Genomic DNA, 13,805 nt, shown 5'->3' on the forward strand with positions numbered 1-13,805 from the left:
TCTTCCTCCCTGGGCCCTGCCTTCGGGAGGCTGCCCCTCCAGGCTCAGGACAAGGTCTTACCCTCAGCCCTGGCAGTGGAGCTAACGGAGCCCCAGGAGCCTCCAGTGGTCAGATCACCCTGCAATCCAGACAGGGAGTTTGGGGTGAGCACTTGCCCAGTGCCCCCCAAAGTGGGCTTTACTCCTATCAGGACAATGCAGAGCTGATATTCACAGCGACACGACAACACGGAGCTCAACAAACATTTGTTAGATGAATGAATTCATGACCTCAGTAAGGTTGTCACTGACATCCAGCCCTCATCCCCACTCTCCACAACTCTTCACAATTTTGACCACACCACCCTACATAATCATTGTGTATGGCATGTCATTTCCTCTCTGTCTTTTCTTCCATGCTTATGTATTTTGTCATACAGTTACCAACACAGAGCATGCACAAATCTGTATTCTCCTATGATGCCACGTTGCAATTGTAAACATCTTTTTCATCTTTTTAACAGCTTCATCATTTTCTATTAAGTGGAAACATAATTTAACTCACATTTTCCCAATTGTAGGTGTTCAAATTTTTTCTAATTTTCCGTATGATGAAGAATGTGCTGGTTAACATTATTATATGCATATTCTCTCCCTTCCCCGAATTTTGGTTCTTGAAATCCAGTTTAAGGTACATTTCCCAGAGTGGGGTTATTGAGCCTAGAGGTTTTTTTTCATACATTGTCAAAATGATTTCAAAAGAGGTTACGCCGTTACCACTAACGTACACACCTTGCCTCACTCTCGCTGATGTTTGAAAATGGCACCTACCTTCATCCTGTTTTAATTGTCATTTCTTTGATTACAATCAGGTTGCATATTCTTCCACCTTTGCTTACTAGCTGTGTTTCCTCTTTCCCTGAAAAGTCTGTTTCTGGGCTTTGAACTTGAGTCTACTGCTGTTTTAGTGTTTCTTATCAATTTGTGGGAACTGTCTCTGTAGGAATGATTTTAAAGCACTGTCAATTGCAATTGCATGCAAATCCTTCCCTCTTGACAGTCTTTCCCACTTTGGATTTTGACATGGAACTTTCTCCTGCTTCATTGAAATCTCCGAAAGCTCCCTCTCTCGGCCTCCTTCTCTGGCTTCTACCCCTCTGCTCACCTGAAATCTTTGTTTTCTCAGGTTTCTATATTTAGCACACTTCCGGTTCCCTGTCTTTCCCTCCTCACCTCTCTTTCCCAACCCCCCACCCCTTGTGATCTCATCCATTCCTACAACTTCAGCTCCCACTGAGGACCCCCAGATCTTTATTTCTCCTTCTTGCCTCTTAGCTCCAGATAGCAACCGGCCACTTATCTCCCATGATTATCCCCCCAGCCCTCAAACTCCACATGCCCACAGCTCAATTCTGTATTTCTCTCCAAATCTGCTTTTCTTCTCACCTTCCCTGACTCTGCTACCTGAATACCTCTAGGGTTTGGGTTGTATTTGGATGGGGATAGAGGGGGACAGAGGCTGGTGTACCTGAACCGGAAATGAGATTCTATCGACCTTCAGCTCAGCAGACAAGGGGTGGGAAGAGAGGAGAAGGCCAGATGTTGGGGAAAATGCTGTCCTGTGACTCCATTTCCCTGCTTGCCCATATACCAGAACTGGCTCCAGGTCCAGAGACAGAAGCTTGAAAGCCAAAGGGAGTGGCTGCCCTCCTAGAGCAAATTAACCCTTCACATTGACCTCAGTGGCGTCCTCCACTTCCTGGACCTCCTTCCCAGCAAGGGACTGGAAAGGGTGAAAAAGCAGTTAAGCCACAAAGTCATCTAGACCTGTGCTGTCCAGGGCAGTAGCTGCTGGCCACATTTGGCCACTGAGAATTTGAAATGTGGCTAGTCAAAACTGAAATGGGCTATAAGTATAAAATGCACACTGGATTTCAAAGACTTGGTATGGAAAAGAACATAAAATATCTCATTAATAATTTTTACATTGATTACAGGCTGAAATGATTATATTTTAGATATGTTGGTTTAGATAAAGAATTATTAAATTAATTTCACCTGCTTATCTTTACTTTTTTTAGTGTGGCTACTAGAAAATTTGAAGTTACATGTGTGGCTCACATTATGTTTCTATTGAATGGTGCTGGTTTTACCCTCCCAGTGGGTGAAACCCGGGACTCCGGACTGAGGAGGCAAGCACCGCTGGAATGACAGGCCATGACAGATAGAGGTACAGACCCCAAGAAGATGTGGGTCAGCCAAACTTCCAGCAGATGGCTGCAGGATAGATTCCAAGTGGCCAGTCTCCTCCAGGCAAAGCAAAGCAAAGCAAAGCAAAGCAACATTTCCTGGGTAGTTCCTTCAGTCCTTGACTTCATAAGGCTATCTGAGCTGGGGCTTGGCTCCTGAGATCATCTCCATAGATGCCCTGTTATTCTGGGGAAACAGTCACCCAGAGCCACCCCAGAGCATTGGATCTCTTCACCTCAACGGTTCATGGGAATGTTCTCCAGCATTCCTCCTGGGCCAGGCCCTGGATTGTTCTCCCTGTCTAAAGCCCTCTCTCCTACTTTCTTGGGCTTAGGCTCATCCACTTGTAGTCTGGGAGGGGGGAAGGGATGGATGCGGCCTTGACATGATCCTGGGCCTCCAGAGTGTGCAGGCACTTCTTGTGCTACATTTCTAAAGCCTATCCTTCCTGTTATCCCACTGATGGGGAAGAGAAAGTGAACAGGAGGGGGCCTGGGGTGGCGGGCACACCCGTCGGGCTGCCCTTCCCCTCTGTCTCATTCTCCCTTATTCTGTGTCCCGGCAGAGCCCTAGGAGGGCACCGGGAGCTGGGCCACAGTGCCCATGGGTCTGCCCCTCCCTCTCCCTGCCCAGATGACACCACCTCTCCCAGGTCCTGGCGGGGATCCGAAGGCCCCAGGCAAGTGGGGGAAGGGGAGCCACTCCTACTTTCCCAGCTGCTGCTGCTGCTGCCTCTTCCTGTTTTGCTAAAACCCTGGCTCTGGACCCAAGTGGGGAGGGAGAAGTCACCAGCTGCTCCCACCCCCCAAAGGTCAACCTTGTCCCCCTGGTCCTTTTAGTTATTTATAGCCCCCCAGGCCCTGGATCTTTCTTCTCTCAAATGTTAGCAGCTGTGGCCATTGCCCCAGGGACACAGCCAGATGTGTGGAACACTCCAGATGTGTGGTGCCAGAATTTGGGAGAGGAGGCAAGACCCTTTCTCCGGTCAGTATGGCTTTCCCCATAGGCTGGTCCAGGCTTTCCTTAACTCTGAGACAATGCCTGGGTGGCTCTGGAGAGTTGGAGAAGGTTCCCATAGCCTGCATGCCCCAGGAGGGTCAGCTTGGGCTGTAGACCTCACGTGGATCCTTTTGTATAACATGGGTCAGTACTTATTTTGAGAAATAATTCTTAGATGGAAACTGATGCTCAGAGAGAGACAGGACGCTGTCTTTCTTCTGTTACTAATGTTGGCGTTCAAGCTCTAATACTAACTGAGCTCAGTGTGTGCCAGGCACTGTGCTAAGCACTTTATATCCTGATCCCATGAGTCCTCAAACAACCCTAATGTGTTACACACTTCATACTCAGACAGGAAACAAGCCTCAGCGAGGCCAGATAATGTACCCAAGATGTGGCCGTGGGTAAGTGGCAAATTCCAGCCCCAGCAGCCAGACTCCAGATCTTTGCTCTTAACCACTGTCCACCACCACCTCCCGTATCCATTCCTCTGCAGGCTTCTAAATGATCCCCTGAAATCGCAGCATAGAGAACACTGGCCCATCCAACAAGGGGCCCAGGTGTTGTTTGACTGGCTTGTCCCTGCCTCCTCTGTCCTCCCACCTCCAGCCATGCAGGCCAAGCTAGAGTGAGGGCTCGATGGGGCAGAGATGTCTAGAATCACTGTTTCAGCCTCCCTGGAACACCCGGGCACAGAAGGGGGCAGGTGAAAGCAGGACCGCTTCCCTAGCCCCCAACGATCCCATGGTCTGTCACGTCCCTTCCAGAGTCAACTTCTATGACTCTGAACCCATCATCCTCTTTACAGCACATGACGTTCAAGCCCCTTCTCTGACAATTCTCTCCACTCCAGGTTCTTTTCTTAGACTACATCCTGCATCTCAGGGGACGATGAACTCCTCAAGAATAGGGACTGTGGCTTATTTTGCCTCTGTGCCTGAGAGCCTGGCCCAGTGCCTGACATGGAGTTGATGCTCAGATCAAGAAATACGAGTTGATGAAAAGGAGTACAGTGGCGCTCCTTAGCCATCATCAGCCCCATTTCACCTTCATCTCAAATCATTTCCCTTTCCTGCCTCCACTGCCCTGGCACATGGGGCATAATCTAAACACACCCTAAAAGACACTCCAAAGGGAAGGAGGTGAGTGTCATTAAGCCAGGACCTCCTCAATGGTCCCTCCTGGAGATTCTGGGGCCAGTGGTAGGTGCCTCCAGAGAGAGATTATTATTATTTGTAGCAAAGTGAATATAGCCTCTGGGCCACAGAGGATCCTACTGGCTGCAGGTAGCAAGGCTGAATCCACAGCCCCCCAGTGGGTGGGATCACAGCATCCCTGCAAGGGCCCACTGGAGCAGGTAATTGAGAGCTGGCTGCAGAAAGGCATTTGGTAACCCAGACAAATTTTTTCTTGCTCACAATTAGAATAGGGTCCATTGGCTGCCTCCCTGCTGATAATCTCTGTTGGCATGGGCATCTCCGGGGCTGGGCAGTGCTGGGTGTAAAGGAGCACTGACCTAGAAGGTGGGTCAGCCATCACCGATTAACCATGTCATCCCCACCAAGCTATTTCCCCTTCTGGTCCTCAGTTTCCCCATCTGTAAAACAAAGGGTTGGATTAGATCAGAGCATCACAAACCTAGCCACACCTTAGAATGATCTGGGGAGTTACAGATTCCTGGGTACAACACCACCTCCCCCTCCCTGCAACGAGTTTGATCTGGTCTGTGATAGAGCCCAGGAATCCGTTTTTCACAGGTTCTCCTAAGTGATTTTGATAAAGTGCAAAGTTTGGGGGACCCTATAGACTATAAAGCTCTTGCAGCTCAGGGAGCAAAGATTCTAGTAAATGGATTTGCCACGTCAAGAGGCTTTGTTGCTGTGGGGTTTTCTCAGTGGGCAGGTGGTGGGAAGTTATTTCATCATCATCATTACAATTATTTTTTTTTCAGCTGGTATTATTGATACTGGGCGGTGTGGTGGTGCCCCCATCTGTTTCCATCATCACCAAGGCTCTGGTTAGAGGAAGCCCTTGCTTACCTCGGGTTTGGGAGTGGGGCTGGGAGGGATAGGAAGGGAAGAACGGGCCTTCCCTGGTAGGTGGAGCCTCTTGGCAGTGGAACCTTGCTCTCCCTCTGTTCTGGGTGGAGTTTGGCTGGATGGGCTTTGGCGCAGACGTCTGGGGCTGAGAGAGTCTCTCCCCACCCATATTCCTCCCCCACTTTCCCGTATTAGCTGCTTCAGCCCTTGGGACTGCCCCCTTCCACCCCTCCTTTCCCAACTTCCTCCCCAGGCTCCTTCCAGTCCTCACCAACCTCATTCTTGAGCCGCTAATCTGTTTGCCACCCCCTGCTTCCTTGCCTCACCCTTGCACATGCCATTCTCTCTACCTGGAATGTCACCCTCCCTTCCTCCGCAAACTGCACCACTGATCACATTTCTGGGCTCCTTCAAGACCCAGTTCAAAACCTGCCTTCCTCATCAGGCCCTGTTCTGCCGGATCTGCTCAGGTCTTTCCTCTTTGCTAGGCATTCATTTACACCTGGAGTAACAGAATCGGGGAACTGCTCTAGACCTAGAGAAATAAGTAGAGATGATCTAAACCAGTCCCCTCATTTGATAGATGAGAAAACTGAGACCCAGGGAGGTTGTGACTTGGCTCAAATCACCGAGATAGTGAGTGAGATGTTGTAATAGTTGGCTTTGTAAGAACTTTTCAAATATTTTATGTGCTTGTTTCCTCCATGCGTTGTGATCAATCTGAGGCCAGAGGCCATGTTTTTGTTTTTGACCTTAATGTTCTTTCTCTCCACGATGTGGGGTGTGTTGTTGTTTATTTGGGGGCTAGAATAAGGAATTCTAATATTTCTTACATTATCAGAAAATAATTCTAAAACTCACTGTGGTACAAACATTGGCATCTAGCATCCATGTGATCTCAGAGCAGCCCTGTGAGGGAGGGAACCAAGGTTATTGCCAGTTTACAGAGTAGGAAACTGAGACATTGAGAGCTGTGACCCAGGAAGTTAATAACAGAACTGGGCCTAGTGCACAAGACCCCTGACTCCCAGCCCAGGGCCCGGATACGCACAGCACCTCGCTTCTAGCTCTCTACATGTGGTCCTGGCCGGGGACCTAGACTGTCCAAGGGAACGGCCTCTGCCGGGCTTTGCATTCATTGTACCCTCTCCATCTTGGGGTTGAGGAGAGCCTCTCTTTGGCTTCCTGCCCCTCCTCATCCTGTCCCATTATTTTCTCCCTGTGTCCCCCCCACCCGTTGCTGGCACATAGGCACATACACATACACTGCTAACTGCAGGTGTCTAGGGTAACAGACCACAGGGGAAACCACACCACCTTTGTTGACATTGGAGGGAGGTAGGGGGAATAGGGGGGTAGGGGGTGGGGACTTGCTTAGTTTCTCCCCACCTTCCTCAGTCCCCACTTTCATCTCCCTCCCAACATGAGCCTTTTGGACTGATAGCAAGGCTCCACCTTGTTCTGATTTATCCATCTAATTCTGGCCCAGAAACACGTGGTACCTCCTATCTCGGGCCCTGAAATCCCGGGTGGGAGTCTGCCCACCTGCACCTCAAAGTCACACACATTCCCCACCATCTCCAGAATCCTCTCACAGTCCCTTTGATTCTGCCTGCGCCGTGAAGCAGAGAAAGCTGGGAACCAAGAGATGAGACCGCATGGCCGGGGTCAGTGAGCAGGAAACTTGGCATCTGGTGTGTCACGCACAGACCAATAGGGACCTCAAATAACCAGGCTACACGGGGGCAGGAGACCTGGCAGCAGCTTCTCCATTGTTTTGATCTGCTAGAAGAAACTGCACAGGCTCTGAATCAGACAAACTTGGGAATAAGTCACTTACTGGCTCTATGACCTTGGGCAAATCGTTTTGTCCTTCCAAGCTTTAGTTTGCTCACTGAAACAATGGGGATAAAAATTAGATATAAGTGAAAGGGCCTTGAACTGTGTATGATACGTAAGAGACACTCAAAAAATACTAATTAGCTTCCTTCCCTTCCTCCCTCCCTCCCTCCTCCCTTTCCTCCTCTCTTCCTTCCCTCTCTTGCTCTCTGTCTCCCTTCCTTCCTTTCTTTTACTTCTTATATCTGATCCCATAAAACCCTTTATTTGAAAGTGGGATACCTGCCACATTTAGTAATCTGCAGGTCCAAAACCCTGTGAATTAGCTCTTGATTCCATATCCAGAAACTGGAATGCAAAGCCAAACCCAACCCAATGCAATGTGTGTCCATTTGTAGATCTCACTCAGGCCTTGGGGAATGGGCACTTTTTGATTGGTTACAGTGGCTGTCAGGCAGCTTTGTGGGGGGTGTGGGAGAAGTATGGTCTGGGTAAAGGGATTGTGGCTACAGCCATCACATCTGGAAGGTGGGACAGGAGTGGTCTCAGATCCCTGAGGTTTAGACCAGATGACTTTTGGGGCTTTGAATACTGGCAACTAATAATATTTGTTGAATGAATGAATTTAGCCCCATCAATTACCACTTGTGTGGCTTGGTCAGTTTCTTAACCTTCATGAGCCTCAGTTTTCAAGTCTATAAAATGAGCATAACAAGAGTTATTGTTAAAATAAATGACCTGATATTTGTAATATAATGTTTGCTACATGGTAAACAGTCAGTAAAAGGTAGCTAACTAAGGAAAACAGAAGAGAAGGAGGAAAAGAAGGCTGAGTAGGTCCAGAGCCCAAAAGGGAAGCAGACAGGGTGCCCTCAGGCTCTGTAGTGACCACAGATTCCAGGGACGACTCAAGGAAGCCAAGCCACATCCTTTGGGACAGTCTCTTCTGCTAGGTGAGTAGTTAGCGAGAGGCCTGGAAGCAAGAGTCTTTTAAAGAAAGCTTCCCCAAGCAACCAGAGCAGAGGAGAGAGAGAACGGGTGAATTTTTTCTGACTCATGTCCCTTAGAATTCTTAGGGGCTCTCTAACATATCCCAGCAGGGGACATGTGACTTAGAAACTGGCGTACGACTTGCCATGTGGTGGGGGGGTGGGGGTGGGAAGTAAAGCTGGCAAGGGAAGGAGGGACACAGTCCAGCTTTCCAGATGTGGATCGCACATGCCGTCTTTCTCTCTGTCCACCACTTTGGAGGCAGTAAGTCATAGTGTGTGTAGAAAGCCATGTGCTGGGCACTGTGGGGACAGACAGAGGCAGGGGGAGACATAGGGCAGAAAGACCAATGATCAGGTCAAAAAGAGAAAGAAGGCTCACAGACAAATGCACTGATACACGTAATAAAAATGATCAAACAAGGGCCTGACTTTAGCACAGACATAACTACAGGAGCCCTGGGGGATATGGCAGGGATGGGGGAAGTGACCGGTTATGGGGGAGGTGCATTGTGGGACTGCAGAAGGGAGACAGCAGGGGAGAGGTTGGGGTCTGCAGTAACCAAGCCGTTCTTCTGGTGGCTGAAGGCATTCAGGAGGCATTTGGAAGGAGGGCAATCCGGTTTGGCCGTGAGGGCTGGGGAGAACATACCAGAGGTAGAAGCACATGTGTCCTGCAGAGTCCATGTGGAGAGTCATGAAACAAGTATATACTGGGGGGGGTGGGGGGGTGCTCAGGTGGTGATGGTGGTTGTTTAGCTGGGGGACAGTCCTCGATGGCCATGGACACTTGTCCCAATTCAACAAGTACCCACACCAGGCTTGAATTCTATGTGAGGTGCTTAACAAGGCACCAGGAAGGATGTCCCGTGACTCAGACAGTGGCTTGGCTCAGGGAATGTCCCCTCTTGAACACTTGTGGGGAAGGAGAGTTGAGACAACCAGACCAGGTAGATGAGGGTAAATGCACGGAGGAAAAACGGCAAGCGCTGGGATGGTCTTTGGGTCGTTCAGGGGAAGGAAAGGGTCCCCCTAGCTATGGAATCAGGGAAAGAGCCTCCTGGAGAAGGTGGTTTAGGCTATGGATCTTGAGGATTGGAAAGATTCCAACAGGTGGAGAAAGGGACTGGGGCGGGGGTGGGGGACATTCATTCTGGAAGGAACATCAGGAGCCACGGCAAGAGAGTAGGAAAGTGTGAGGACATTATGCAGAGCCACCAGCAATCCAGTTCGGCTGAAATAATAATAGCAAATGACAGCAACTAGTATTGAGCACTAAGTACCAGGAGGCACTGGTTAGAAGAAAGGCAAGAAATAAAGAGGGTGAGGGGGGTAGCAGGGTATCATATTGTAGGAGGGCTTGGATGCAGGGAAAGGAATGTATGAGGAGAAGTTAAGTGTAGAGGGGTTGGATCTGCCTGCTGAGTGGGCTCTGGACAAGGAAAGGGGTTGAGGTAGGAAGTCAGCTGCTGAATATCCCAGGTAGCAACAGGTAGGTGAGGCCTGTGCTGTGCCTGAGGGAAAGATGAACCTACGGTCAAAAGTCCTCCCTCAACAAGGCGGAGCTTCCTAAGCCAGTGCAGACTCTCTCCAATTTGACATGGCGCTGCCTTTAGACACTGCCTCGGTTTCTCCTTCTGTAGAACCGTGAGACTCCTGGGGTTCCTAGGCTTGAGGGAGGAAAGATGGGCCAGAGGAAAACTGCTCCCTGCCTTCCAGCAGTGGCGCCTCCTGCAGCAGGAGAGCGAGTGTTCTGGGTTTGGGGCCTTCCCAGGAGCCGCTGTTTTCTGGCCCAGCAGATTGCCCGAGGCTGACACGGCTGACAGGCCGGGCTGTGAAGCACAGTGCTGAGGTCCTCAGTCCCTGACCCCTGAATCTGACCTTCTGGTCCAGCTAAAAGGGGGACGGGTGGGGGGGGGGGCAGGGAGGGCTGCTGCGCACAGCCGGCCCTGGGCTGAGTTTATTAGTTGAGGGAGGGCTGGAGGCGGCTGCATTCCGACACACAGACTGGAACATTTCTGTGATTCACTGTAATGCACTGGGAGACACTGGGCACATTGCTGAAGTTTGACTCATAGGGACCAGCGGGGGGGGGGGAGGGGGATTGTGGGGGAGAGGAATGGGAGGAAGAGAGGAAGAGGAGAAGAGGGGAGGAAATCCCTTGAGAAATTTCTTTAAAAAAAGAAAACTTTCAAAATCAGTACCACCCCACCCCCTTTTTCTTTTATTAGGAACAGGCTGGACCCTTCTGTTCCCCTCAGCAGGGGCTGGGGGTAGGGGGGGGTTGCCAGTGAGGGAGGGCTGGGCAGTGATTCAAATCAGATCCTGGAACTTTCCTCAGGCAAGTTGTGCGTGTGTATGTCGGGGGGAGGGGGGTTATCCGTCTGTGATTCCTTGCGTGGGACAGAAGACTCCACGCGTGTCCAACTGTCCCTATGTGCAGCTGTTTGCCTGTGGACTCTACGTGGGTGTAGGTCTGTGCGCGGGGGCCCGTGCCTGGAGTGTGCGTCTGTGTAAATGATGCTGCCCCTGTGTAAACATGGATGTATGCTCGTGTACGTTGTGTTTCCAAGTGTGCGTGCGCTCAGGTATCTGGGTTTCTGCGAACTGTGGGCTGGTCAGCGCGTCGCGGTTCACGGTCGGCGGGAGCGCGGCGGCCGCTCGCGGGTCGGAGTTGCGGCCCGGCGTTCCGGGTTCGGCGCCGGTTCCCCCACGGCGCGGTGTTGTCTGCGGCCCGCCTCTGCGCCGCGCTGTGCAGTGTCTGCCGGGGTGGTGTGTCCCAGGCCCGCGAGCGCCTGCCCCCTCCCTCCCCTCCCCCTTGGCCCGCTCTCAGACTCAGATAAAGCATTTCCTTCCATTGTCATCCTACCCGGCCGGCCGGGCTGCCAGGGCCCTCCCCCTCCCGGCCCCCTCCCTTCCTCTCGCCGTCTCACAGTCGCTCTGCAGCCTCTGGCGACTGGGGGGATGTGAGGCCGGCGCCCCAGCCCCCCGCCCCGCCATGAGCCCCCCGCTCTGAGGGCCCCGGCCCCTGGATGCACAGCCCCGGCGCTGGTGAGTACTGGGCGGCCGCCCCCCGCCCCGCCCCGCCCTGCGCGCGGCACTCAAGCGCCCGCCCGCCCGCCCGCCTGCACGGGCTCGGGCTCCGGCTCGGGCTCCGGCTCGGGCTCCGGCCGGCTCTGCCGGCGCGGCCCGGTGCGCGGCCCCCGCCCGCCCTGCCCGGCTCCGCGGGGCTCTGGCAGGCTCCCGGCCGGGGCTGGTTCCGGGGCCGGAGGACTCGGGGCCTCCTGTGGGGCGCCCACATCCGCCCGCCCCGGGGCAGCGACAGGCCCACGGGAGGGAATCGGAGGCCCTTGGGCCGCCGGTGCGTGGGCCCGGCGTCCTATTACCCCCATTCCCCGGGAAGACGAGCCGGGAAACCGGGGAGGGGGCGGTGCTCCGCAGCGGAAGGTTTGGAAGCGGGAGGGCAAAGGGCAGGACCCAATGAGTTGGGGCCGGACTTAGGGGCCTGGACTTCAGCGCCCCCATCCCGCGAAACCTGGCAGGGCCCTACCCCGACCCTTCGGCGGGGAAATCGGTTCCCTGGAGGGAGGGTCCTCGGCAAGGAGCTTTTTTTGTGCAGCGGTTCCCACCCGTGCTCACCCGTCAGGGTGGAGAGACACCTGCGCCCAAGTGAGCTGTGGAAGTACTGGCAGAGGTGCGGGAAGGTGGGAGACCACAGGCTGGGTACTAAGGGGTAGGGGGCAGGATGTGCACCCCCGAGGTCTGGAGTCTGTTGGTGCCGGGAAGTGTGAGAGCGGGCGGCAAAACTGGTAGCTGAGCGGGGCTCCTCCAACCACAGTTCATAGGCCTGTGGACTGAAGGAGAGCCCTCTGGGGCCTGCCTGCAGGCAAACCAGCTGTTGGCACCCCTATATCCTTCCCTCTGGCTGCCCATTGGGGTCTGACCTCTCCAGCCATTACTGCTCCTCCCACAAGTCCAGGGCATGACGTTGTCTCTGCTGGCTGTCCTGCATACCCAGAGGCTCCCCCCCCCCCACACCGCATCTGGATATTGGCTGCCTTGCTGCTGCCCATCCTTCCCCACACCCCTACTCGAGATTTGCTTGAGGCCCAGCTCTGCCTGCCAGTTCCTAGGGTGAGCATGGGGCATTGTCCCTCAGCGACCCTGCTAGGAACTCAACATCTAGACTTACCAGCCCCAGATCTGTCCTCAAGACCCCTGCCACTGAGCTACGCAACTGTGATCCAGTCCCCCTCTCCTCCAAGGGGGCACATCAGTGGCCCCTTTTTTCCCAACAGGGCCCCACAGGCCAGGTCCCTGCAGTGGCTTAGACTGCCAGACACCCTTCTCTTCTCATATCCACCCGAATACCTTCTCAGGCCCCTCTCCAGCTTCTGCAAACCATCTCTTAGCTCCTCATTGCTCAGCTTGTTCATTGCTTCTCATTTCGCTCTCTGCCTACCCTGATCACTAAGTGATTTACATCTTCTCCACTGTCACTTCTGAGGGAAACTGAGGCACAAACCAGCACCCTGCTGTGATGTACCCTGGAACCAGGTCCTGGACCCACTAGGACTCCTCCTCCCCTGCCTTAAGCCCCCTGATACTTCTTGCTCTGACAGGGCCTTTTTTCTTCGTGTTACATCTAGAATGGGCCTGGGGCACTGTCCTCCAGAGGCCTCTGTGCTCCTGTGCTTGAGACTACATTGGGTGGGTGTCACTCTGACCACCAGGTCTTAAACTGGGATCCTGAGGCCTGGAAAGTTGCATTCCAGGTCTTGTACTGCCTAGAATCCAAGCTGGTCATTGTGCTTTGTTGTGGAAGCTCAATTTTCCCATCAATAAAATGGGGAGAAAATTCCAAGTGCACTTCCCAGAGCACTGCTGACTATAAAGAGATGAATCAGTGTGAGGTATGGGGGCTATTATTACACATACACACACACACACACTTCCCCAAGATAACAGACCTCAGCTTTAGTCCTTGGTGGCTTCTGGGCATAAGAGGGATTGTTCCCTTCCTCTGCCCCTCCTCAATCTTGACATAAAACCCTTTGAAAACTCGTGTCTGATTGGGGGGGTGGGGTGGGGGGTGATGGGGATCCTCTTGTAGCTGTGGGCATTATTGCCCAAGGACCTAGAAGGCAGAAGCCTATGTAACTCCCACCTCCTCGTCTTCTTTCTCCTAGCCTTTCATTAAGAGATGGTCAGTTCTGAAGTTGGCAAAGGATGACTTAATGCAAGGCCCAGGGTCACCCAGCTAGGGAATGGCAGGCCATGATGTGCTAACTCTGCTGGTGCCATTCTCCTGGCCTTCTCCTGCCTGGGCCCTGGCCTGTAATCACTCAGGCTTCAGCTGGGGCTTCCAGTGGGATGTGGGGTATGGCTGAAGTCAGGCATGGAGGTGGGGGGAGGGCATCTGTCTTCCCTGACGCTCCCAGGACTGTGCATTTGTGTGTGTTGGATTTGTTCACTAGATGGGGCACTTCCTCTGGGGCAGGAAGCTTTGATTTCCTGTGGTAGTGATGGGGGTGGAGGGTAGTATGGATTAGGAGTGGGGGACTCAGTTCTGGACCATGTCTGATGTTGTTGTTTGGAACCATCGAGGGGCAGGGTTTCTGCACAAGACTGCCTCCCCAACCCCAAGGATGTAGGAAGGCGAGCATTGGCCAGAAGGCCCAGGCTGAGGCTGGGGAAGAGGCCAGGAGGG

At 53.0% G+C, this 13,805-nt stretch overlaps 1 protein-coding gene across 2 annotated transcripts in view; it reads left to right on the plus strand.

Annotated features, from left to right (window-relative positions):
* Positions 1-11,021: 11,021 nt before the first annotated feature.
* HDAC7 (histone deacetylase 7) overlaps positions 11,022-13,805 on the plus strand; it is a 34,359-nt gene continuing 31,575 nt past the window's right edge. For both annotated transcript variants that reach the window (XM_037846525.1, XM_037846527.1), the window contains exon 1: positions 11,022-11,146. In XM_037846525.1, the coding sequence (XP_037702453.1) occupies positions 11,128-11,146 (19 nt within the window). In that variant the 5' untranslated portion in view covers positions 11,022-11,127. The remainder of the gene's footprint in view (positions 11,147-13,805) is intronic.

This window comes from Choloepus didactylus, chromosome 8 (genome assembly GCF_015220235.1).
Source record: "Choloepus didactylus isolate mChoDid1 chromosome 8, mChoDid1.pri, whole genome shotgun sequence".
NCBI lineage: Eukaryota > Metazoa > Chordata > Mammalia > Pilosa > Megalonychidae > Choloepus > Choloepus didactylus.